The sequence below is a fragment of the Etheostoma cragini genome, chromosome 19 (assembly GCF_013103735.1).
Source record: "Etheostoma cragini isolate CJK2018 chromosome 19, CSU_Ecrag_1.0, whole genome shotgun sequence".
NCBI lineage: Eukaryota > Metazoa > Chordata > Actinopteri > Perciformes > Percidae > Etheostoma > Etheostoma cragini.
The window spans coordinates 10,996,591-11,020,175 of record NC_048425.1 but is presented as its reverse complement, the minus strand read 5'-3'; the positions used below and the strand labels follow the sequence as shown (position 1 = coordinate 11,020,175).

General features: G+C 41.7%; 1 protein-coding gene across 1 annotated transcript in view; it reads left to right on the top strand.

The window, feature by feature from the left end:
* Nucleotides 1–128: 128 nt before the first annotated feature.
* Nucleotides 129–23,585, top strand: part of fgf11a (fibroblast growth factor 11a) — a 100,823-nt gene continuing 77,366 nt past the window's right edge. Inside the window, exon 1 of the mRNA XM_034856872.1 lies at nt 129–1,566. Within this exon, the coding sequence (XP_034712763.1) occupies nt 1,374–1,566 (193 nt within the window). The 5' untranslated portion in view covers nt 129–1,373. The remainder of the gene's footprint in view (nt 1,567–23,585) is intronic.

Below are 23,585 nucleotides of genomic sequence, written 5' to 3'. Positions count from 1 at the left end.
ACCACCGGTGGAGACTCGCATGAGCAGCGGTAATACAGCATCTACCGTAAGGCACGGCTACCTGGCAAACCCCCCCCATTCCCCTTCACCTCATCTCCTCCCTCCTTCCCTCTCTCCCCTGGTCTCGCTCCATTCATTCACCCCCTCCTTCTCCCAGCTGTGAAGCGGCGTGCGTAGCTGAAGGACACAACGCTGCGCTCTGCTGTGGGGTAGCGCGCTGCCGACAGAGTTGGAGAGCCCGATCCGACGGGGGGATAGATAGACTCACTGCACTCCCTCCCTTTCTCCCTCTCCCCTTGTTCTTTCTGTGTCCCTGCCTGTCTTTCCATCCCCGCGCTGTCTCGTTCATGAATGTCACCTCTATCTCTGGGAAATGCTGGATTTATCAAGCACCCTGTCTTTTTCCCCTTTCTCCCCCTTCTTCTTTCAGGGTGCGGGTGAACGCAAAGGGTGATGCCATGAGAGCTTGAAAGACAGTGAGGAAACAAGCCGCCCCCCGACCATCCGCACCCCTTTCATCCTCGTCCCAACGTGCAGAGCTGATGCCTCAGGTCGGACAGGTCTCTACTTCTTGTTCTTGTTCTTCTTCTTCTACTTCTCTTGCTCTGACATTGTTTCGGATGGAGACATTTTAAAGGTGATGGACAGAAACAAAAGCAGCAGTGTCACTCCTGTTTTGGAGAGTTGACATTCGGGCATTTTTTTCGTCCCACTGAATAGGTCCAGGGGTCTGATCTGCAGGATTGGGCGGGTTAAGAGGACTAAACGTGGTTTCTTTTTTTTTTCTTTTTTTTTTCTTTCTTCTTCTTGGGTCTGGTTTCATCATGCAGCGAACAGTTCCGTGGAGGAACCCTTTAAGGCAGGGTTGAGTCGAACTTCGCTGGAGCTCTAGGAGGGGGGCGCAGGCACGCTTGGATTGGGACAGAGGCACCAGGGCACGTTGCTGGGCCACAGTGCACTGGTTTTTAGGTGGATAACAACATAACTTGTCCCAACAGAAGAACAGTGACGTATTAAGACTTCACACTGAACCAACCTCGCAACCAGGAAACGGGACAACTAGAAGGACATTTAAAGGCCAACGGCCATCGCTCAAAGCCTCAACAAGAGCCAATTTTCAGTTTTGGGTGGGCCCTTAACGGATCCACCTTCATTTCCTCCAGCTCCTCCTCGTTTCCTGCCTTTCTCCCCGCTGCTTTGCTCTATCCTCAGAAGTCCCCACCTCCCCCTCCTCAGCTCTGCACCCCTCCCTCAGCGGTGCTCCGTCGCCCTGGGTGAGCGGGCAGGGGGGTGGCCCACGGTACCCCCCGACACCTGGGCGCCACCAAGCCGCCAGTGGCTGGTGAGGTGGCGGCAGGGTCAGCGCTGGGAAGATGGCCGCTCTCGCCAGCTCCCTCATTCGCCAGCGCAGGGAGGTCAAGGACCCCCAGGCAAACCGGCAGATCGCCAGCAAGCGCAAGCCCTGCCCAAAGAGCAACAAGTCGCTCTGCCAGAAGCAAATCCTCATATTAATATCGAAGGTTCGACTATGTGGCAGTCGAGGGAGAAAAATGGAAAAAAGACCAGGTGAGTTCCCGCAGGCCTTCCTTCTCAAACTCTCCTGTTTCTTTTCCTCTGTCCTACACCCTATTCATCTTCTCTTCTTCTTTGCATTTCCTGCCTGTGCTGGATAACTGGATTTTGATGGTTGACTTGCCAGACTACAGAATAATCTTCAACTGTAAAGCCTTAATACAGAACATCCCCAGCCTGTAATTTGTAGTGCAGGACTCAATCTGAATCTGGGAAAACATCCCAGACCATCTTCTTGGACAAATGTCCTGTATTTATGCTCGTACAGGAGATGGACAGAGCCAAATCCAGCTTAATGCACACAGATTTGTACCCCTGACCAGAGGCATAACCTAGCCTTGTGTTGTGACTGTTGTGACGACTCTGTTGAGGCGCATGTCAACACATCCACACGCTGGTAATCTGCCAGCACACAACGAACTTGGCTCATACATACGGTGATTTACTGTGATATAAAAATGTCAAGAGGCACCTCATTTGCAATTCTGGGGGCCGTTACTTTCCCTGTGCTTCCCTGAAGTCAAGTAAAACACAGAGTGGCCTAATTTGTCTTGTGTGTTCGCATGTTAAATGTAATTGCAAAATGATTCATTTGAAGCTAAAGGAGACAGTGACACTTTACGTGTGCGATTCGTCTGTCTGTATGCTACTTATAGTGATGGCTCTGACATTACAAGCCAAAAATAAATTAAGGAATACTTATTCTTGGTGTTGAAACTGTGTCTTAAAGATGCCAAAATGTCGAGGCCTTACAATAATATGGGGGTTCTGTGGTTGTGGTGAAACCTTATGAATATGCATTTCTAAATTTACTTAAGGAGAGGCAGGACTGAACATTAAAACACACACACACACACACCAGTGGAGCTGGGCATCTGTGCACAGACAAAATGTTTTGTAGGTCAGACCAATTTGGTGCCAATATTTTTTTTTTTTGTTAGTAGTATTAGTTTATTACAAGCTTAATAGGGTGAAATCCTATCAGCCTATTTGCTTTCCTGTTAATCCAGTTCTTGGATCACTCTTTTCATATGTGTGTGTGTGTGTGTGTGTGCGTGTGTGTGTGTGTGTGTGTGTGTGTGTCATGTAGTTGTGATGGTAAGGGGCTAGGGAATGCATTATGTCAATGACAGGTTCGCACAAAGAGAGTGCCACAAACCGGTGTGTGGTAATTTCCCCACATCTACTTCCATGCACAGAATGTGTGTGCGCTTTTCCGCTTTGTGCGGGCGTGCTTGTGTGTCCTGCGATATTTATTACCTCAGTGTGCCAAGTTCATCATGGTAATTACGTGGGGTACCTCTAACTTGGGAAGCAGCATCTGCCATCGAGGCGACTGCTCTCTATATTGTAATTACGGTAGTAAAGTATGCTGGACAGGTCATGGCAGTGCCAGCTCTTTGGGAAAAAGGCCACGCGTGCGCCATGCCTATTGTTTGAAGCCATTTCCACCCCAATGGCTTCTGTGCTGCTCCCACTCTGATGGATTTATTATGGTAATCATTGGGACGAGGCATGGGGAATGTGGTTAGAGACGCATTACCAGTTTTCATCATTTCAAGGTGTGATTTACAGGGGTTAAATACCCTGTGTGGCAGTGTGTCTTCATCATTCTCTACGTGTGTGTATGTGTGTGGACAGCATAGGGAGGACACTACTGACCCCTGTGTTTGTGTGTGTGGGTGTGTGTGTGTGTGTTTGTTTGTTTGTGTGTCTAGCTGGTGTATGGTCATGAGTGTGTATTCTCATCATGTGCGAGTTTCCTACCTCCTTTGCTTAGCTTTAGCCCAAGGACATGGTTGACCCCTGGTCAGGAATAAACGCCTAGAATATTCCTGAGCCGTAGCCGCCTCCTCTTCCTCCTCTTCCTCTTTCTCCTCCTGGCAGCACTTGAGAGCAGCCTGCTTACAGCTTGCATTCACTTGCACTACTTTTATTGAATTTGGGTGTTTTATTTAATTCATAGCATTTGTGGTCTTCCCGGGTCAATTTTGACACGGTGGTGCAATGGGGCACTATTGGGCTTTTGCACAGCAGGTGAACACACACACACACACACACACACACAGATACACACGTTCATATACAGCATGAGAACTACCTCATGTAATGGATTACATGTTTGTGATTTCCAACACATGGAAATACACACAAACATGCACACGTGTGTGTGTGTGTGTGTTTGTGAAATTTATCACACTACTGTTCTTTTCAGCAGATGAACACACACACACACACACACACACACACACACACACACACACACCTACCTGGTGCATGGGGAAATGGGTCACACTACTGTACTTTTCATGCAGACGTACACACACAAACACACACACACACACACAACACTAACTACAGCTTTGGAAACTTGTTGTTATAACAACACAACCTTTGGATGTGTCTTTTTTTTCTAAATGGATACAAGACAATTTTCCGTAAATTAGTTTTGTCCTTTTTGTCAGATCTCCGTTGTTTGTGAATACAATTGCATCAGCTAATTTAGACCTGGGGATATCCTGGCTAATAAATTAAGTCACACACCATCCATTAATCCAAAACAACTAATGATCTCTCCTCATTTTTCTGGAATTTTTCATGTAAATGAGGTCTGTTGGCCATGAATGAATAAAATAAGTGTAAAACTAGTTGTGCTGAGTTTGATAAAAGTGTTAACTCAGAATTGAGTGATAAAGTCTAATTGTCTATGCTTTATAAACGAGCAAAGCTTGTCACTTTTGACCCGGGAAGACGACAGGTGGAATTATTTATTGGTGCCATTAAAAATAATAAAATGGTTTCAAACCAGTATCCTGACTAATCACTAACGTGTACCAGTCAGTGATTATCCATAAACGTAGATTCATCTGATCTTAACTATAGTGACAATAATTAAGTCAAGGACCTTTTGACATCAAAGTGAGACGGAGCGGGCACCCCCTTCTACAAATATTGCATAAAGTTAACTGGGCCTACAATAACGTATTGACTCTGAGGACCTCTAGGGGTCCAGGACCCCCTGTTGAAGATCTCTGCTCTACAGAATTCCCCATATATTTCACCTAGTGTGTGTGTGTGTGTGTGTGTGTGTGTGTGTGTGTGTGTGTGTGTGTGTGTGTGTGTGTGTGTGTGTGTGTGTGTGTGTGTGTTATCATGCATCTCAACACTGTCTTCCTATGCGTCGTTGCATTGTGACTGGATAGCTCAGGTTTTGTTTGTCATGTGCAAGATCAGTAGGTGATTTTGAAAACTGAGTCTTTTCGCTAGAATCGATATCTTTTATTCATTTATATTTAACAACGATTCACCTAAATATTTTCTGTTCATACACCGGCAGTGTCTGCCACCCTCTTGGGTGGGATAGGGGGACAATAATGACTTGATTTATGACTCTATTGAATATGTTGAACTGTAAATACTTAGTCTGTATTTTAATGTGCCATCTACCTGCCCAGGGACTATGGGTGGAAATGAACTATTTGCTACAACCTGGCACAAAACATCTGTTAATGTTTTTTATTCACTGTCCCTGTTCAAATAAATAAATTACAGTTATAAAAACCTGTTTCCAGCAAAACAGAAAGCAGAAAGTGCAGAAGACATGTCAGACATGTCAGACTGACTGATGGGATCTGCATCAGTTTTTAGTAATTAGTAAGTGTGTCCTCAAACATTTGCTACCTGCCTCTAAGCGAAGTGGATGCGGTGGAGTGACGTTTGTTGTATGTTTGCCGGCTTGACCCACATACCTTCCATCGCCTTACTTCCTTTCTTACAATGTCACCCACCCTCTCTCCCCACTCTGTCCCCTCTACACACAGGCACACTCACCCTCTAACCCTCACCATACCCATACTAATGATGCCCCAGCGCTACAGCCCACTCAGCTTATAACAAGGTCAGCTTGCCCTGCACAAACACTCACAAGCAAGCTAGCCTTCGTGGACACACACTTCTGAAGTGCGCACACACACACAAGTACTTATATCTATAATTACACACACTAGCACGAATACAAACATAAAAACCACACCTAGGCACAGTCAGGCTAACAAACTAATACATCAACAAAAGCAAATGATGAGAGTTCATGATAATGTAAGTAGTGAGTGTGGAAGAGAAATAATTTGTGTGTGTGTGTGTGGGTGGGTGTGGGTGATATGATCTAATGAGGCCGTAAAGCCGCCTATTGGATATCAAAGGGAAGCCAGAATAGTTTGTGTTTGTCATCTGACTGCCGGCCGCAGTGGCTGAAGAAGCTCTCCTCTGTTCTGTTAACGGGATAGAATAACACTCTGAGTTGTTACCGCAGCACGAGGCAAGTGTTCATCCAGCCGCTGCAAAATGGTTTGTGTGACTGTGTGTGTGACCAAGTGTGTTTGTGTTGAAAACAAACAAATGACAGTAGTCAGCACTCGCACCTCAGCCTGTGTGTCTGTGTGTGTGTGTGTGTGTGTGTTTTTGTGGGTCTGTCTCATTTTTGTGCCGTGATTCATCAGGCCACATGAGCTCCTCTCATTAACACACACTGATTTATCAATAATGTGCGGCAGCGTTTGGAGAGCACACATTGAACTGGGGGCGATTTACTGCCTAAAACACTGGACACTGGAGACACCAGAGACGACTATATTTTTCTCTCTCTCTCTTGCTCTCTATCTCTCTCCCTCTCTTCACGCACCACTCACTTATCTTCTCAAGGACATCTGGCTTTCTTATAACTGTCTCTCCCTCGGTGCGTGCCTGTCTCTCTTCGCTCGCCGTGTTTCCCCCATTGTGTCTAATCATGTTGTCTTTGGGCCAGGCAGTTAGTCAGTGGAGGCTTCAATGGTCCAAATACTGTAGGGATTGTGCTGCCGTGTTACACAACCCTGGTTCTATTGTTGATGGATCAGGATCGGTGAGTGTGATGCACGTTGAATACGAGGAACTCTAATTGTTCAGATTTGCAGTTTGTTTGCATTTGTTCTCCTTCATCTTGGTGTATGCAGCTTCATGTTGCTGTGGAGTTATCAAGGGTGTAGGTTTGGTTAAGGAGAAAATTACATTATCTAACAAATTATGATAAAATTGGTATTTATATTTTTCTTAATAATCATACCACCACTGACGGCTGCAGCTAAAGCTGGATGGAAACGGAACTAAATAATCCTGATTTTATAATAATTTTGGAATTGGTTGTCGAACGATCGGATGGAATTCTAGAATTTTTCTAAATTTTGGTCAGCCATTTTGCAGTGTGAGCAGTTTCAGTCTGCTTTTCCTCACGACTTCAGCTTTCCAAAGATCTGTTATAAACTCTACTGAGCTTCTTTGACTAAGGTGGTATTCCACCTGTTGTGGCTACTGATGTCTTGAGACTTTGCCTGAACAGAAATGAAAATCCACAGCAGAACAGACAAACCATACTGTCTACATCTTTGTTTTGTTTTTCTTTTGCTAAGACCTTATTCAGCGATTAATAAGACAGTGACTTATTTTTAGGAAATAGGCTGAAATTTCACACACTAGCTTGCGCATCCTCTCAATGGACCCATGGCATGAACATTTTACTTTATTAGGTTTTTTAACATTAATATGAATTCCCCCAGCCTCCACTTTACGCCCCACCCCCCTCTCATTTTCAAAAGCTACAGACTCCAAAATGGCACATACTAAGGAAAGCTCATTGTGGGACTGACTCTAGTGGCTGTAATTCTGCACCAAGGCTGAATTTTGAGAAAGAGACTTCAGATATGTATATTAGGGGAGCACTAAGGTCTATATAAAAGCATCCAAAGAGGACCACGTCATGGGACTTTTAAGATCTCTCAAAGCTTGATGCGACCCCTGGTGAACATTTCAGACATATTCATCCTAACGACAAATGAGTAAAATACATATATTACATTAATTAAAGCTGACATTGTTTACTATTGAATACTTTTTTAAACAGAATCCAGGCTTCCAATGCCTCATTCATGCTGTTTCCTCTATCCATTCATATACAAACTGCCCATTAACGTGTATACTGTAGTACCACTCACATACCCATTGCTGAGGAATAATGCAGTGACTTTACCACATAGGTTTTGTTTGTTTTTATTTTATGTCAAACATTCAAAATAAAAAGATGAAAGCAAAACAACAGTAACGTAGAAGAAGAACCCTATACACAAACTCAATGAATACATTCTCAAGAAACACAAATTAAATTTGACATGTTTGAAAAAGTAGATACAAGGAGTGAGGGCCAACCGGAAATCTGTTCCGAGAGTTAGAAGATGCTCCTACCCTTTTTGAAACAGCGCAATGCGGAGGCAGATGTGAACAGCTGTACAGTAAAACACAGTAAATAAACCTGCTACAAGCCAATGGGCATTTAAAATGACTTCATTACATCGTTTCCGAAAGGATGACCATGAAAGCATTTTTACAATATTGTCATTGTGGAGGTCCACCCGACTACACATAAAGATGTCGTGTGTCGTCCCCCCCCCCCCTACTCTGCTCAATCTCTGACCCTCCACTGCCAAGTTTTCTGTAGCGTCCACTGATAACAAACAGCAGGCAGAGATTTGATCACAGATCTCCCATGAGGAGGTTTTTTGGGGACAATAATATCCAATATCCCAATGGAAATCATCTTGCATTCCCCAGAACTGCCTTAATTCTTTGAGTAGTGCAGACTCTTAGATCTTTTGCTCATTAGCTACAGACAACCAACCGTCCCCCATCCATCACCGGAAGGACAAATCGCCACGTGCTTTAAAGTGTGCAGCGGACGGCCTCTGTTGTTTCGTAACAGGTTCCGCCCTTTGTCTCTGCCAGTGTGCCAGATGTTGTGTATGAAATGGTGCCCGAAATAAATGATTTTGAGATGCTAACATTTGGCCTGTGCGATGATCAATGTGGGCTCTCAGTGCCGCCCCTCCCAACCAATTGATTTATGGAGCGGTACACCATTTGTTTTGATGCGGAGTGTTTTCCGAACGGGCATCAATCATCATTATCAAACAAAATAGAATATTTCCGGTGCCTGATTATTTGTCTGTGTGTGTCTTCCCTGTCATATTTCAGTGTGGGCTAAAAGTTTGCTTCCTTTGTGTTCCACGGAATAAGTGACTGAACTGTGTGTGAGTGCTGGTGAGGACATGTTGGGCTTATGAAGTGCCCTGGTAGGAATGAGACAAGCCACTCTGGCTCAGTCTGGCGCATTTTTGGCATGGCACGGCATTGAGAGCACCAAAGTTCAATGAGAGCAGGGCAATGATGCCAAAGGGTTTAAGTTCTGAACATTTTGCTCTTCAGATGACCGCCGGCTGAGAGGCACACACTCACAGGGAAGCATGTCTGCATGCATGCAAATATGCTGGCATTTAGCTACAGCAGCACTCGACATCTTGTTTTTGCCTCAGACAATTTCCACTCTGCTGAGATTCACCGTCTTGAAAGCCAAAGTAACAAATGACCGGCAAGCGTCGAGTCAGCATCTTGCAGTCCCCCCCCACTCCACCCCCCACTCCACCCACAACTCCTACCATCAACTCAACCTTGCATTTCTCAATGTCAACAAACCCCCCACAGAAACCGCACACTGTCCCTTTAATCAATGCCTATAGTTGAATTGCAATATTACCATGCTGAGGACAGTAAAGCCACCATTAGCTTTTTTTAATGCAATCAATTTGTTGCATTGTTTGTGTGAAGAGCTGACATGTGTTATGTCACATGGACATGGCGGTTTTGGGGTTACAGGACACACACACACACACACACACACACACACAGTGCGTCTCAATTTCTTTATAGGGACCCATCATTGACATAATGTATTCCCTAGCCCCTTACTCTAACCTTAACCATCACAACCAAATGCCAGACCTTAACCCTTACCCTCACCCTAACCATAACCTAATTCTAACCCTAATACAAAAACCAAGTCTTAACCCACAAACAGCCCTTTAAAGTTTGGGGGTCCAGCACCTTGGCCCCGCAAAGCTGTCCGGACCCCAACGAGTGTACTAGACTTTTTGGACCCCACAAATGTAGTTAAACAAGAACACACACACACACACACACACACACAAACGTCCTGTGTGAAGACTCTGACTTGTCTCTCAGCCTAACCATTGTGTACCTGACTGAAGTGACACTGTCTATTGAAAGAAAGCATATTAACTCATTTCATGTGTTTCTCTATCTCTATCTCTATCTCTATCTCTATCTCTATCTCTCTCTCTCTCTCTCGTTACCTCCAAACCTTCAAACCTGCAGTCATGTGATTGCGAGAATAAACTGGCCTTTATGGGGAAAGCCCTCTGTGTGCATGCTTTCCTGCTTGTGTCTGTATCTGATTACATTTCAATTAACTTTGACCACAGAGACTGTGGCACCCAAGGGTGGTGAAGAATTTACTGACTGGTGCTGTGTGGACCGAGAGATCAGCACAGCCAAGGCCAAACTCTGAATTTTCATTGACTGAATATTATTTCACTTCTAACATAAAGTGGATAGAGAAGATAAAGTGAAGAAGTCTCCAGTAGAATATAAATTCTTTGTTATTAAAGGTCAGTAGCTTCTGGCAGCTGTAAAAGTGGATGTTTTTTTCACTCTTAAAATTACTTAAAAACAATCAGTAATAGTTTAAAAGACTGTTCACCTAAATTTCAAAGAAACATATGTTCCCATCTAGGTTTTCACAGGGACTATTTTCTTCCAAAGGTTGTGTAAAAGGTTTTTCCATGAACACCTTTCCCAGTGAGGTCTGTGGATTATTCCGAATAACAGATCGTCTGGTAAGAAAACATGTTATTGATTAAATCAAATTCATGAATCAATTATGCAACACAAATTATTTTCCATTCACCTCTGTTGTATTTTGGAGTGGCAAGCCATGTCTGTGACAAAATCATTTCAAAACCAAATGAAACCCAATCTTCATGGTTAGACATTTTTCTATTTAAAATCAAAATGGATGTTCTGGCATTTTAGATAACCATGGGTTTACAAACGGACTTTCTACAAGTGACAGAGACGATTTAAGCACCGACCGTTTCAACATTTATTTGCAGATTTGATGAAATTATGATGAAATTCTTTATCTAGAAAAAAGTATCTCTCGTCTTTGTCATCACTTCTCTACCATTCCTCCCCTTCTTTCTTCCACTTGTCCTCCTCTCCCGCTTACATGCACACAGAGCACTTAAACATGCTTTGCTGCATTTACTGTACTTAAAGTGCTGTTGGCATGTCAGTACATGAATAACACTGAATAATGTAACTTGCCTGCGTCTATAGACTGACAGTAGAGGTGAGTGTTTCGACCCTATAGAGATAATTCCTTATGTGAGTGCATACGTATCATTCCAGGCATTCACATAATGCCCATGTACAGTACGCAATCTGCGTATTCACATGCAAACGCTACAGAATTGTTTGGAAATAAAATGTGGCAAATTGCACAAACAGGCATGCACTTTACATTTGCAGTTGCTCCCTTGTTAACACTGACTTACACACACACACACACACATACACACACACACACACACAGATGGTAAAGGGGGAACAGTGCACACAGAGCTCTATACTGTACCAAGCCATGTGTAGATATTGACTCCAGACATCGGGCACGTACATGTGTTCTTTGTATAAGAATTTGGCATGTGTAAAAAATAAACAAGTCAGAAACAGTGTGAATTCCCAAGTGTGTGTTGGATCTGTCAATCTTCCTCTATAATACCATTCAGATTTCATTTATCTTTATTTTTCAATATTATTGGAATATTTAATGCATAAATGCAGTCTGTTATTAATATATACTACACTACTCAGGCGTATGCATTGTCAATTCCATTGTAAGCATATGGTTGTTGTGACACATTTTGTCCACTAGTAGGACTTCCAACATTTGCCTGCCCTTAAAGGGGATCTACGTCATGGCGCGTTGTATTTCTCGGACTTGCCTTTATTTACATTAATTTTCCACCTTGAGCAGACAGCGACATTTCACAAATCAACAGAGAACTCTGTAATGAAACATTATCTAACAAGTGTATTGAAGCGGTTCTGTTGTAAAGGCTAACGGTGCTCAGTTAGCACAATGACATCATGTTAGAAAGCACAGTTGAAACCATTTGTCATAAACCAAGCAACATAAGTGTTAGCCACGATGCTAACGGCATTAATAACCAAGGCAAACGGTGCTGTTTCTATTATTTTATTGATTTACAGATCGTCACATTACTGAAAATACAGCTGTTAGAAGGTAATATATATGACGTCAAAGCTAGCTCTTTATTGCAGTTAGCTTATGGCAGCTAACATTAAGCTCCCAGCTAATCTCCTATTACTCGCAACGCAATTAGGAAACAAGAACGAGCTAACTAGTAACATAAGCATTTTGGCTCGGTGGATGTTGATTTTAAAGTCACGTTAAAACCCGTCTTGCTTTTGATTCACTCCACCCCTTGCAAATGTTATAGCTCTGTGATCTTAAGACCTCACAATGCCTTGTGTTTCTTACTCTCTCTTACTTATTGTTCATCACAAGTAACATGACAATAACAATTGGTTTCCGCATGCGGGTAGGCCAAGGCTAGAGGAGAGAGAATAGCTAACGTTAGTCAACATATTTATAAGAAAATCCCTTTTGAGTAGTAATTTCAGCACTCCAATAAGATTGATTTTTTTACTATTCAAATTATGTTCAACCTAAGCAAAACAAATGACAGTAGGTGGCACTTGCGCCTCAGCCAGTATCTGCGCGTACGTGTGTTAGTTAGAGGCTGATGTCGATCTTTAGAAACCAGAGTCAGCCGATGGCCGATAAATGCTGCCGATTTATTTTGGCCGATATGTGCTTGTTTTTAAACCTCTATTTGAAAGATAAAATGTAACACTAATAATTGCTTAAGATACACAAAATTTCTCACCAAAAACATGTATTGAACCCTTCACCAATCTACTTAAATTAAAAATGTATAATGTAAAAACATATGCAGGGCTGCCAACTCTCACGCATTGGCCGTGAGACACACGCATTTGACTGGTTTCACACGCCACCCCCCCGATTTCTCACGCTGAAGTGTCAACCCGGTCGGTCAAATTTCTGAAAGATGAGTTTATCCACAGATCTACCTGTTGAGCCACTCGTGATCGACTAGTTGTGCTTTCAGAGACTGTGTGGGGGTTCAAGAGCGCTCCCCGGCTTCAGGTATGAGCTCTGAGTATCACAGATCCGTCCGTCGCTTCGTGACCACTCTCTCTGTGAAAATGGAGGTGAGCAGCGCGGCTAATGTAGCAACTTCACTTCATGTTAGTGGACTCACTCTGCTGGGGGCAGTGACGCGTTGCATCTGTGCGTAGACCTCCGATAATGAGCAGCGTACAGACTCCTCTAAACTTTGTCAGAGACCAGCGACCCAAATGGGCCTCTGTGTCTGTCAGACGGTCTGAATGAGATCCACCATATCAGCGGAGCAATGACATGCACAGCAGACTATATTACAACTCTCCAAATCATGGACAACAGAGATGGGAGGAGTTATATTTTGAATGTGCACAAAGTTGTAAACATGAGCAGAAATCTGATGAAACACATCTGAGCTATACTATACTATATATACAAAACTATATATACTATACTATATATACTATACTGCAACGTTGGGCCACTATTGTGCTTCTCTAACCTCTGTGCATCTCTAAATGAAACTGTACATAATTTGATGTTTTATAAAATGAACAATAGTCTTTATTTTCCCAAAAAGTAAATACAGTAAGTGGGGCACAGAGGATGAGGGCCAAACGTTACTGAGCCTTGGCACAGAGGTTAAAGGATAAGAATCTATGTAACTCAATGGTTCTCTGTCTCTTCATGTGGCTCATTATGTTTGGCACATTGTCTGGGTCAGTTCTTATATCATAAGAAGTTAATAATGTAAATGCTAAATGCCTTAATACCTGTTGATACTACAACAACACAAAGGTTCTTAACCCTACAGTTTTGCACATATCATGTAAGACTTGATTTCTCAATTATTTTGCAAAAAAACTCTCCAGAAAGTGCCATTTAATGGTTTATTTTTCAAATATTTTCCCTGGAGGGGCACACTCCCAGACCCCCCTAGGGAGAGCCCCATCCCTGCACATATAACAAATCCCAATTTAAAACCTGAAGAATAAAGACCCAAAGAAATTGCTTTGTACATTGCAAATATATGGGTTGGCCCCTCCAAATCTCACTTCAAGGTTTGGGGGAAAGTTGGCAGCCCTGATATGTTGTATGCATAATGTTTAAAACTAGAGCTCGGTCAGTTAAACGTGTTATTAACGGCGTTAACGGAGACCCATTTTAACGGTGCCAATTTGTGTATCGCAAGATTAACGTTCTTTTTCGGCCTAGCAAACTTTGTAGTTTTTTTCACATGCTGTTGCAATTATTACTAACGTTAGAAAAACTACACCACCACACCGGATCTATGTAGACCAGAGACAAAACAACAAGCACGCCGCACACACGCCGTTTGGGCTTGTGAGCCGGCCAAAGAGTAATGTTGTTTTGTTTTGAGTGGATGGCGAGCACAATACGCCAAAATGGATGGCAATTAGATTCTTAATGGAAAGTTTACTTTTTTAAAGTTGCCAAATAGTTCCATTGACAAGACCAAAGTGATCTGTGTGTTTTGTTGTTGTGAACTTAGCTGTCATCGCAGAACGTCCAGTCTGAAATCCCACTTGATGGCCCAGCACAAAGCTGATGCCAAATCTCCGCCCTCCTGCCATCAGTGTTTTTTTTCACCCATATTTTGATGGACAAATGGATTTTGCGAATGTTACGTGTGAAATTGAACACTACAGTAGCCTATTTTCCAACGTTGTTTTCAATAAAAAAAACATTTGCACAATGCAAGCCTCTCAGTCCACTTATCCATGTGGATAAGAACATTAAATGTAAATAATGCGACCAAAAGAAATCAAGGGACATTTAGAATAGATCAAAAGGTGCGATTAAATATTTTATCATTTGACAGCACTAATTAATATATTAAATAACTTAACAGGTCATAAAAAAACTTTTCATTGAAAATATATATATGTACACATAGATTTGTCAATTCTCTGAGAACACAAATTTTCCAACAATTTTAACAATAGTAATACTGCATACAGTAGCAGCCAGCAGCATTTATTGTCTGAAGAAAATGTAAAACACTGTAAAACACAAAAAATCGGTCAATGCTGATTATGAAAAAAAAAAGCCAAACATTGTCCGATTAATCGGTCGACCTCTAGTGTGTGTGTGTGTGTGTGTGTGACCTTGCTGATTGCGGCACCTTGTCCACCTCTGTGTTGTTGCCCCTGTGATACACAAACACAGGAGCGTAACTCGTCCTTCATTTTAATGTCCCATCAATCTGTAGCTGGAGATAAGCCAGAGCAGCCAGAGCGCATGCAACCTCCCCAGCCCCCCCCTCCCCGCACACACATGCACACCAACACACAGCCACACACATTTGTACAGCATGTACATGAAATGTTTGATGTACTCAGTAGGGCTGCACAATATATATTTTATTTTATAGTCATCGCAATATCAACTGATATCAACAACGTTTTTGCATAGTTTTCTCATATCTTGCAGCCCTTGTACTTAAATAATGTAAGAGATTTTGCATTCAGATGAGAAGAGAACCTCTTTTTTAAAACTGGGGCTTTACTTCTGCCATTGGATGATTCATCATGTAATTGGACTCTGCGGAGAGAGAGAGGGAGGGAGGGAACGACAACAAAAAGAGATAGAAAGTACTCTTAGCTGTTCCTTGAGCCGAGCACCAAGTCTTCGTTAAAACTATTGGTAAAAGCCATCATCAGCAAAACGTGGCACATATTGTTAATCCTCCTGCTACATTGCTTTAATATTTCATCTCTTTAGTTTTCAGTCAAAGCAATAACTTACCCAGTCAACGCAAAACCTTATGGAACCACGATTATGGAGGAATCAAACTAAGTAAAGACTTGTAGCAGGACAACCTCTCTGCAACATATGACAATATACAGTTAATGATCTTTACAGACATTTCTTATCGATTAGAACTATTAAAGTAATCTGCGACAATTTTTTATAATCATATTATCGGTTAAAGTCATTTTTTATGAGAGTATAAATTATAAAAGTAAAAATGATCTGATTACAGCTTATTAAATGTCAGTATTTTTCTTTAGTTATTTTTTTTTTACTCCTGTCACAGTAAACTGAATATCTTCCGAGTTGTGTACAGAACAAGACATTTCAGTACATCATCTTGGGCTTTAGGAAACACTGATCTTTTTTTTTTTTTTTTTTTTTTTTAGAGACCAAACAACCTATCAATTATTTAAAAAAAAAAGAATGGCCAGATTAATTGACAGTGAAAATAATCGTTAGTTTCAACCCCATGTATTACATGTACATCTTTTACATAATCGGCATTGCTCAATTTTTCTTTTTTCTTTTTTTCTTTTTTTTTTCTTCTTTTTTTCATTCAGGGTAGAAGTGAAGATCCACTAAGTTTTTTTTTGTGTTTTACATTTTCTTCAGACCTAAAACGGCTGCTCGTTGCTACTGTGTGCAGCACTACTATTGGTTTTTATTTAGGAAAGTTTGCAGCTTTGTGTTCTCAGAAGTTTGATAAATGCTGCTTAGTGCACTACATTTTTTTTTCATTGAATAGGTTATTTGACAAAATTATTTTCTTTACCCGTTTTTATTTTATATACTTTTTTATACATAATACAATATATGTTTTTACGTTATGTATTTTTAATTTAAATATACAAGTGCAGATTGTTGAAGTGTTCAATAGTGTTGTTGTTGTTGTTCTCACGCAGGGTGAGAAGTTAGCACCTGCCACCAGCCAATGGCGGGTACTTTTTCAAAGTGGCGGGTGATTTTGCCTTGTGTGCCAGCCACATTGGGTGGAGGAGTTTTCAGTGCTATTCCGTGACATCGGTTTAAAAAACGTTGCAACACATCCCCGGTGTTAGGACGCCCGCCGCAGACTCAGCAGTAGCAACTGTTGAGGGCGAAGTACAGAAAAAGAAAAGGTACTTATCGAACAAGTGGCACGTAGTGGCGAAGGGAAAACCAGGGACTGGTTAGCTTACTAGGGTTGGGCAATGTCCCCTAAATTGCCAGTTGATCAGATACACATTCAAATCCCCTCTGTAAATACCGTAGACAGCATTACATGCTGCCGCGGGTAGGGGCAGTACATTACAACTTAACCTACTTTTACTTAACTACCGTGCCGTAAAATCTAGACTTAATCAGATCTACGTGATCTGCGTAGCGAAGGTAATACCAAAATAAAAGACCACGAGTCATCCAAGTCTCATATCAAGTGCACTGCTATACATCTGGCAAAGATGGGACCCCAGGAGCAGAGAGTGGCAATAAAGGCTTTAATTGTTTTTCACATCACTTTTTATTTGTTTATATTAATAAAATCTGTATTAATAATACAAAATAATGTATTGAAGCAATTCACAATATGCTTGTGCACTTTCTTTTATACATTTTAATTCACGGACAATATCAGCACAACGTTTTCAGTGAATTTCTGGGGCATGGGTATACTATTGAATATTGCCAGCAGTATCAATGTAATTTTTCATGCACTGCAAAGAAATGCGGATGGCTTTAATGAACCCATTTAACTTCAAGTGTTTATTGCCACAAGGAATCTGTGGCTTCTAGAAGGTTTTTCCATGAATTGATATTGGTAGTTGTACTGTATGTATTTCTGTTGCTGCACAGCACTTGAACGATGTTATCTCGGCTGCCTTTCCTCATGATGAAAATCCTGTAGGTTGGCGGGGGAGTCAGTTAAAATAATTTCCATCCATTTGTGTCAAATTCTGACGCTAACGGTTTCATGCTGGATATGTGACTCACACAGCCGCCGGCAGCTAAAGGGCAGAAGACAGACAGAGGCGGTGGAGCACTGCTTGAAATCTTAGCAAGTTTAGATGTCGCTAGCTCCTTAAGGCCATCGGGCCATGAAGGACAGCCATTCACAGATATGTATCATCATTATTTTTTAAACCATTTCAGCTTTAATAGACGTTTCGAAGTGGTAAGTGATGGCAGGAAGCGGCGGCCGGGTGCTCACTTTCGCAAAGGTCACACGACCGATTCAAGCCCATGATGCTGTCTACCGTGATGACTCATGTCCACCCAACATCTATTGCTCTGTGCTTTAATTCATGTTCCATGCACAAATGTTCAGTGTGTTTCGTGTAATGGAGGGCAAAAGCATTAAATCCTGATAATGAAACCAGACAATATAACTTATTCAACTCCAGTTTTCATTACAAATTCATGTCATACTTTCAAACCAAGGCTCATTATTTCACCATGTCTTATCGCCGAAGATCTTATCTCTCCTTAAGACACTACTTACGTCAGAAGTTAATGTTCATACTGTATAGTGCAGCTTATTTCAGTGAAAATGTGGTTTACATGTGATTCAAAAGTATCTATCTATGTTGAAGGTGGCACATGGATCCTAGCTTGAAGATGGACGTGGGAAGATAATGCTGACAGAGACGTAGAGCTACTCGGTATCTGAAATTGGAAGTGACAGAGAACAAGCTGTTAGAGAGCCGAATCACAATTAGAAAGCTCCATCATAGAGTTGTGTGATTCTTGTACTGTTTCACGGCTCATGTTCTTCCTGCAAGCTGCTTGGCCCAGGATGGACTAAACTCAGGATGGACCTCGGCTGTTCGCACCGCAGAACACAGACTTTGTGGCAGGACGCCATCTTAGCACCCTGGCACTGACAGAGACAGGGAGACAGAGAGAGCAAGATTACTCTATTGCTTTCATCCATCAGTTTAAATTGCTTTCAGGAAGGCTACCTTCACTATTTTGCACCTGCATCAAATATCATTTTCATCCTTTTTTATTTTGTCAGTCTTCCATTAATTTTCATTAAATATGCAAACTAAAACCCGTCTATATTCAGGCCAAGCTTAAATGGATACTGATTTTAAATCAGCTCTGTGTCATCTTTGTGTGGGCACTGTTCAGACAGTGTGTCTGGCTTCCTTCCGTGGCGCCTGTGCACGATGTTGAGCCTTTTCGGCAGACCTCTGCAGTGAAGTGTGCGGTGCTTATGGCACATGAATTTTATTTTAGTTTTCAACTCCGTTTCATTTATACTGTAAGTTCATAACAGACGTTATCTTACCCCTGAACATATTGAATGCAGAGCAATGTGAAATTAAATGCCAACGATGTAAGCTACACACTTGGATAGTATAGAGAGCACAAAGAGTGCAGAAGCCTCAACACCACAGAATCCCTGCCAACATCCATTTGTTCTGCAAATAGCAATTAAGAAACATCTGACTGTTTAAGTATTTGCGTATTCTACTAATTATTCCTTTGATTAAGTGATTAATCGATAAATATTATTGCTTTGCAAACAATATTATCTGTTAAAACTCAACCCACTTAGTGCATTTAAGTGCCATATTACATTGGCATCTATCTGACGGTCTGTCTCCGGAGATGCTGACTGCTCTCCCCCCAGCGAGAGAGACTGTGGAGTGGGCTGGTTTGGGGTCCGATGAATAGTAAATTCATAAAATTCATTGCCCTGTGTCGCAATTTTCCACACTACCATAGTTGTCCTATTTCACGGAGATGGACCTTCAGTTAGTGGCTGTATTAGACTCTAATGTAGCCGGTTCTCGACCCAGTGCCGGGGTCACAGCGGGCTGCACTGGGTCTAAGCTAATTTGGCAGGGGAGGCGGAGCGGCCCGCAGTGAGTGCGTTGTTTAACAGTAATGATCATCCGTGCCAGAAACGTATAAGGTCATAAGATCTTTAGTAACCGAGTTACTTGAGTTTCCGGAAGAACGTTTTCGCCCTAGTTACCTTGCCTCATCCAATAAAACACCTAAAAGTGAAGAGTGTGGATGAGACTGATGCCGCTGTACAGGTTGTTTTAAATTAATATACAGAAATAACTCTTAAAGGGCAACATTTTTATCATTTTTTTCAGCCTGGACCCTGGATTTTGCCATGCATTTGTCTAGCAGACAGATTGTGAATAAACAATTTTTGGCACTAAAGTGATTATTTTTATAACTGGCTGGCTCCGATTGTTATTAAATGTGTGTGACAACATCTTTGTATCATCTATCTCACAAGGCGATGTCTTGTCCAAAGACAGCGGTTTGGAGGATAACTTGAGTCTGGGGAAGGACGTTTTGGGAGTTTGTCGTTTTTGGAGTGCGGAAATTATAGGCAGTATATTTCATGGCTTTTTCAATCAGTCTATTTGACACATGCATGAGGAAACAGGGTCCAGGTTGAAGTGAACCATCCCTCCTCTCTCTCTCTCCTTCTCTTTTTGGGACTAAAAGTGAATTGGAAGATGGTATGATTAAAGCAGACAAGGACAGACTGAAGGTAACCAAGAGGGAGGAGGAGGATGGAGAGAGGAAGAGAGATGTAAGTGGGATGCCACAAGTCAGGAGGTCTAGGGAAGAGAAAAACATGCAAATCATTAAATAATATTACTGTATATCATGCTAGATAGGGCTGGGGGAAAAATTGATACAGGATAGTATCACAATTTTAACGTGGCAATACTGTATCGATTCACAGACGCCAAGTATATCTATTATATATGTGTTGGTCAGTTTGTCTGCTTGACAAGCAATACAAGTGTGATAAACAAACAGAGAAATGTATGTTTTTAATTGAAAATTTTTACTTTTGGTGACATTAATTGAAATTAGGATGAATTTGAAAATCAAAAAAAAAATGTAATAAACTGCAGTATATTTCAGAATATTGCAATATGTTTAAAAGTGCAATAACATAGTATGGTAAGTATCGTGATTATATCGTACCGTGAGGCCTCTAGTGATTCCCACCGCCTAATGTTAGATTGTTTTTTGCAGTGATCTTACACTGTGTTACACATTTACACTTTTGAGCCTTACTTCACTGAGCATGAATTGTACAGTTAGGAGTATTTCAGTGGTCAGATGAAAGTCTATTTTGGCTGCTGCTTGCCATGTCTGGATTTTGTAGTGTCTCTTTTACTAAGTGGTAGCGTGTAGGGTTATTGACTTTTTGTCAGCTCTTGTTGAACCAGAGAGTTTTGCAGGGTTTTAGCTTCTAAACAGCGTGATCTCAGGACATCTCTATTTGGGTTTGGAGACTTGGAAGCATACCCACATAAACAGAGTGTGTAATTCCTATCAGAACTGTCCTGAAAAGTTTAGTCCCAATCTTCATGTGTCTAATTGGACTAGGGCTGCATCCCAATATTCAACATTCCCTACAATATGCGTTTTTTTTGGTAGGCATTTGATTTCCAATTTGAGATTAGAAAATTGTTTTTTCTTTTTCAATGCTGTTATTAACACTTTGTTGACTGAAAAATAGCTGACTGTTTCCTGCAACAACAAAGTGAAAAGCTCTTTTATTTCTCCGTGAAATGAAGCTGCCTTCAAGTGCGGTTGGAAAGGTCGTAAACTAGGTCCTTCACTGGTCTCCGTCCAGAACAACGGGATCTGTTGGTCCATTTCTTTAACTGTCTATGGGAAACACACCTTTTGAGGTCACCATTTCACCATGCCCATTTAAGTGACACTCTTACTGCAACACTGCAGCAATCACCTTTGTTGGTCTGAACGTGCCCTGAGTCTACTCAGTACTACTTTTACCTTTAAAATAAATAAGTGAATAAATAAATATGAAAGGTTATTAGGACTGGCACAGCTCTGAAGGAGCTGATAAGTCAGGTAAGAAATGGAGGAAAGGAAGTAGTAGCACACAGATATGTCTTGGAGAGCCACATAGAGATAGGGAGATAGGGAAGAGGAAGCAAGAACTAAAAGCAGCCCTAAAATGGTGAGGAAGAGATGGTGTGATAGCCAGATGGAAGGATAAAGAAAGGAGAGGAGCTAGCTGGGTGGAAGCAAGCAGGGAGGTAAGAGGGTCAGGCACAGCAGAGAGAGATGGGCCGATAGGGGGAAGGAGGAAGGAATAGAAAGACGGAGGGAGAAAGATAACTACCATAATATAGCAGGAAAAGGCGAAGAGCGATGGAAAAAAGAAAGAGGGAAGAGATAGTCCTGGGAAAGATGAAACTACCGGCAGTTCTCATAATTTAGTCTGAAAAATGCTGCGAATTCAATGTATGTGTCTTTGTAAAGAAGATCTAAGTGCCAGATGGAAGACACACACATATATATAAGTTATGTATATAGATTGTGTGAGAGGTTTTAATGTAAATATATACATACGGAGTGTGTGTGTGAGTGTGTGTGTGTGTAAGTAAACTGAAACTGGAGTGTCAGGGCAGTGCCGCCCAGTGCTTTAGAAGAAGATAAGCAGACATAATTAAGAGGCCATTAATAAATGTGTTAATGAGCACTCCATGTAACAGAGAGAGCCGGAGAGGGAGAGATCATGGGTAATTGTGCGCATGGATGTGTGTGAGGCACACAGGGGGGGGAGGCCTGCTCACTTTGTGTGCGTCTCTCATATTCCATATCAGGCGTATCTGCTGGCTGAGATAAGTTATCATTGTGAGATATGTCCTGCCTGTGACACATACACACTCTCATCTCCGCCCCATTTGCATAAAGAGGGCTTTTAGCGATGCCCTTGTACCCTCAATGACAGTATAACCACACACACACACACACACACACACACACACACACACACACACACTTTATGTATTAGTTGCTTACCATACAGTTCTGTTTTAATGTAAGGATTAGCTATTACAGTTTGAATTGAATTGAAACGTTAACATGTGGTCTGTTTAACCTAAGTTTACTAATTGAGCTGAAACTATTATTTATTCTATTTGAAGAAAAATGTTGTTGTTTTTTCAACCGATTGATTGTCCTTTCTCAGGAGATTTCAGGAGTCACATTCTACCATTCAAAATGTCATTCATATATCAATAGGGCTGTACCAAATGCCTTTTTTTTTGTGCGGTGACACTTTGGTGGCGGTAATCGCGGCGGCAGCAGCGTTGGTGAAGAACAACATTTCCGACCGCACCTGAAGGCAGCTTAATTAGGAAAAGCAACAAAGCCAGAGATGAAGCGACTGCTTTGTTGTTGCAGGACACAGTCACCACAAAAGCCTGGCCAGTTCATTGACTGTCTGTTTTTTCCCCGTTTTTTTTACCTTCATAGTGTGCTTTTCTCCAAAATTTAAATCGGACTCTACTCTTTGCCGCAGGCATTCAGAACAAACAGAAAGATCTGCATTTTTGCCGGACTGTCTGAAGAGTGATGACCCATGCAGCGTGTGGGAATCAATGCTCAGCCAGCCGGAGCCTCACTCTACTGGCATTATGCACGGCCGTGCTGTCTTTATCTTTATCAAATCACCTAAAACCAACGCCAGACTGCTACGGCATAACCATACAGACCTCTACACACAGGCTGCTTGCTTCTAGCGGACATTTAGCTATCAGCTTAATCCGTACAAAACGGCACAGTAAACGGCAGCATACATGCACGTTTAAAAAAAACTAAAAACAATGAATATTTGAATTATGGATCCAGCCCTATAAATCAAGGATTATAGCTGATTATATTTTTAGAACCAGGGCCTCTGTTATAAGTAAGTAGCCTGGAAAATATAAGTTGTGTCAGTTTTAGTAGGCTACAGCTGTTATTTTGATGTGTCAGACACATTAGATCAGGGCTTTCAATATTAACTTGATAACGAGTTAACGCAATTTTTTTTTAAATATGATACCGTTTTTTGATGCAAGATTAACATGCGCGTTGTGTGATTTGGGTTGTTCTGTAGTTGGGGAAATCAGGAAGTGATGCGGCAGTTCTGTTGAGGATGGCTAGCAGAAACCATAAAGTGCTCCGTGATAACATCCAGGGGATCACCGGACCCGCCATCAGTCGTTTGGTTCGCTGTGGCACATTGAAACGCATCTCCTACTGCATTAAGTTTATATATATATATATATATATATAT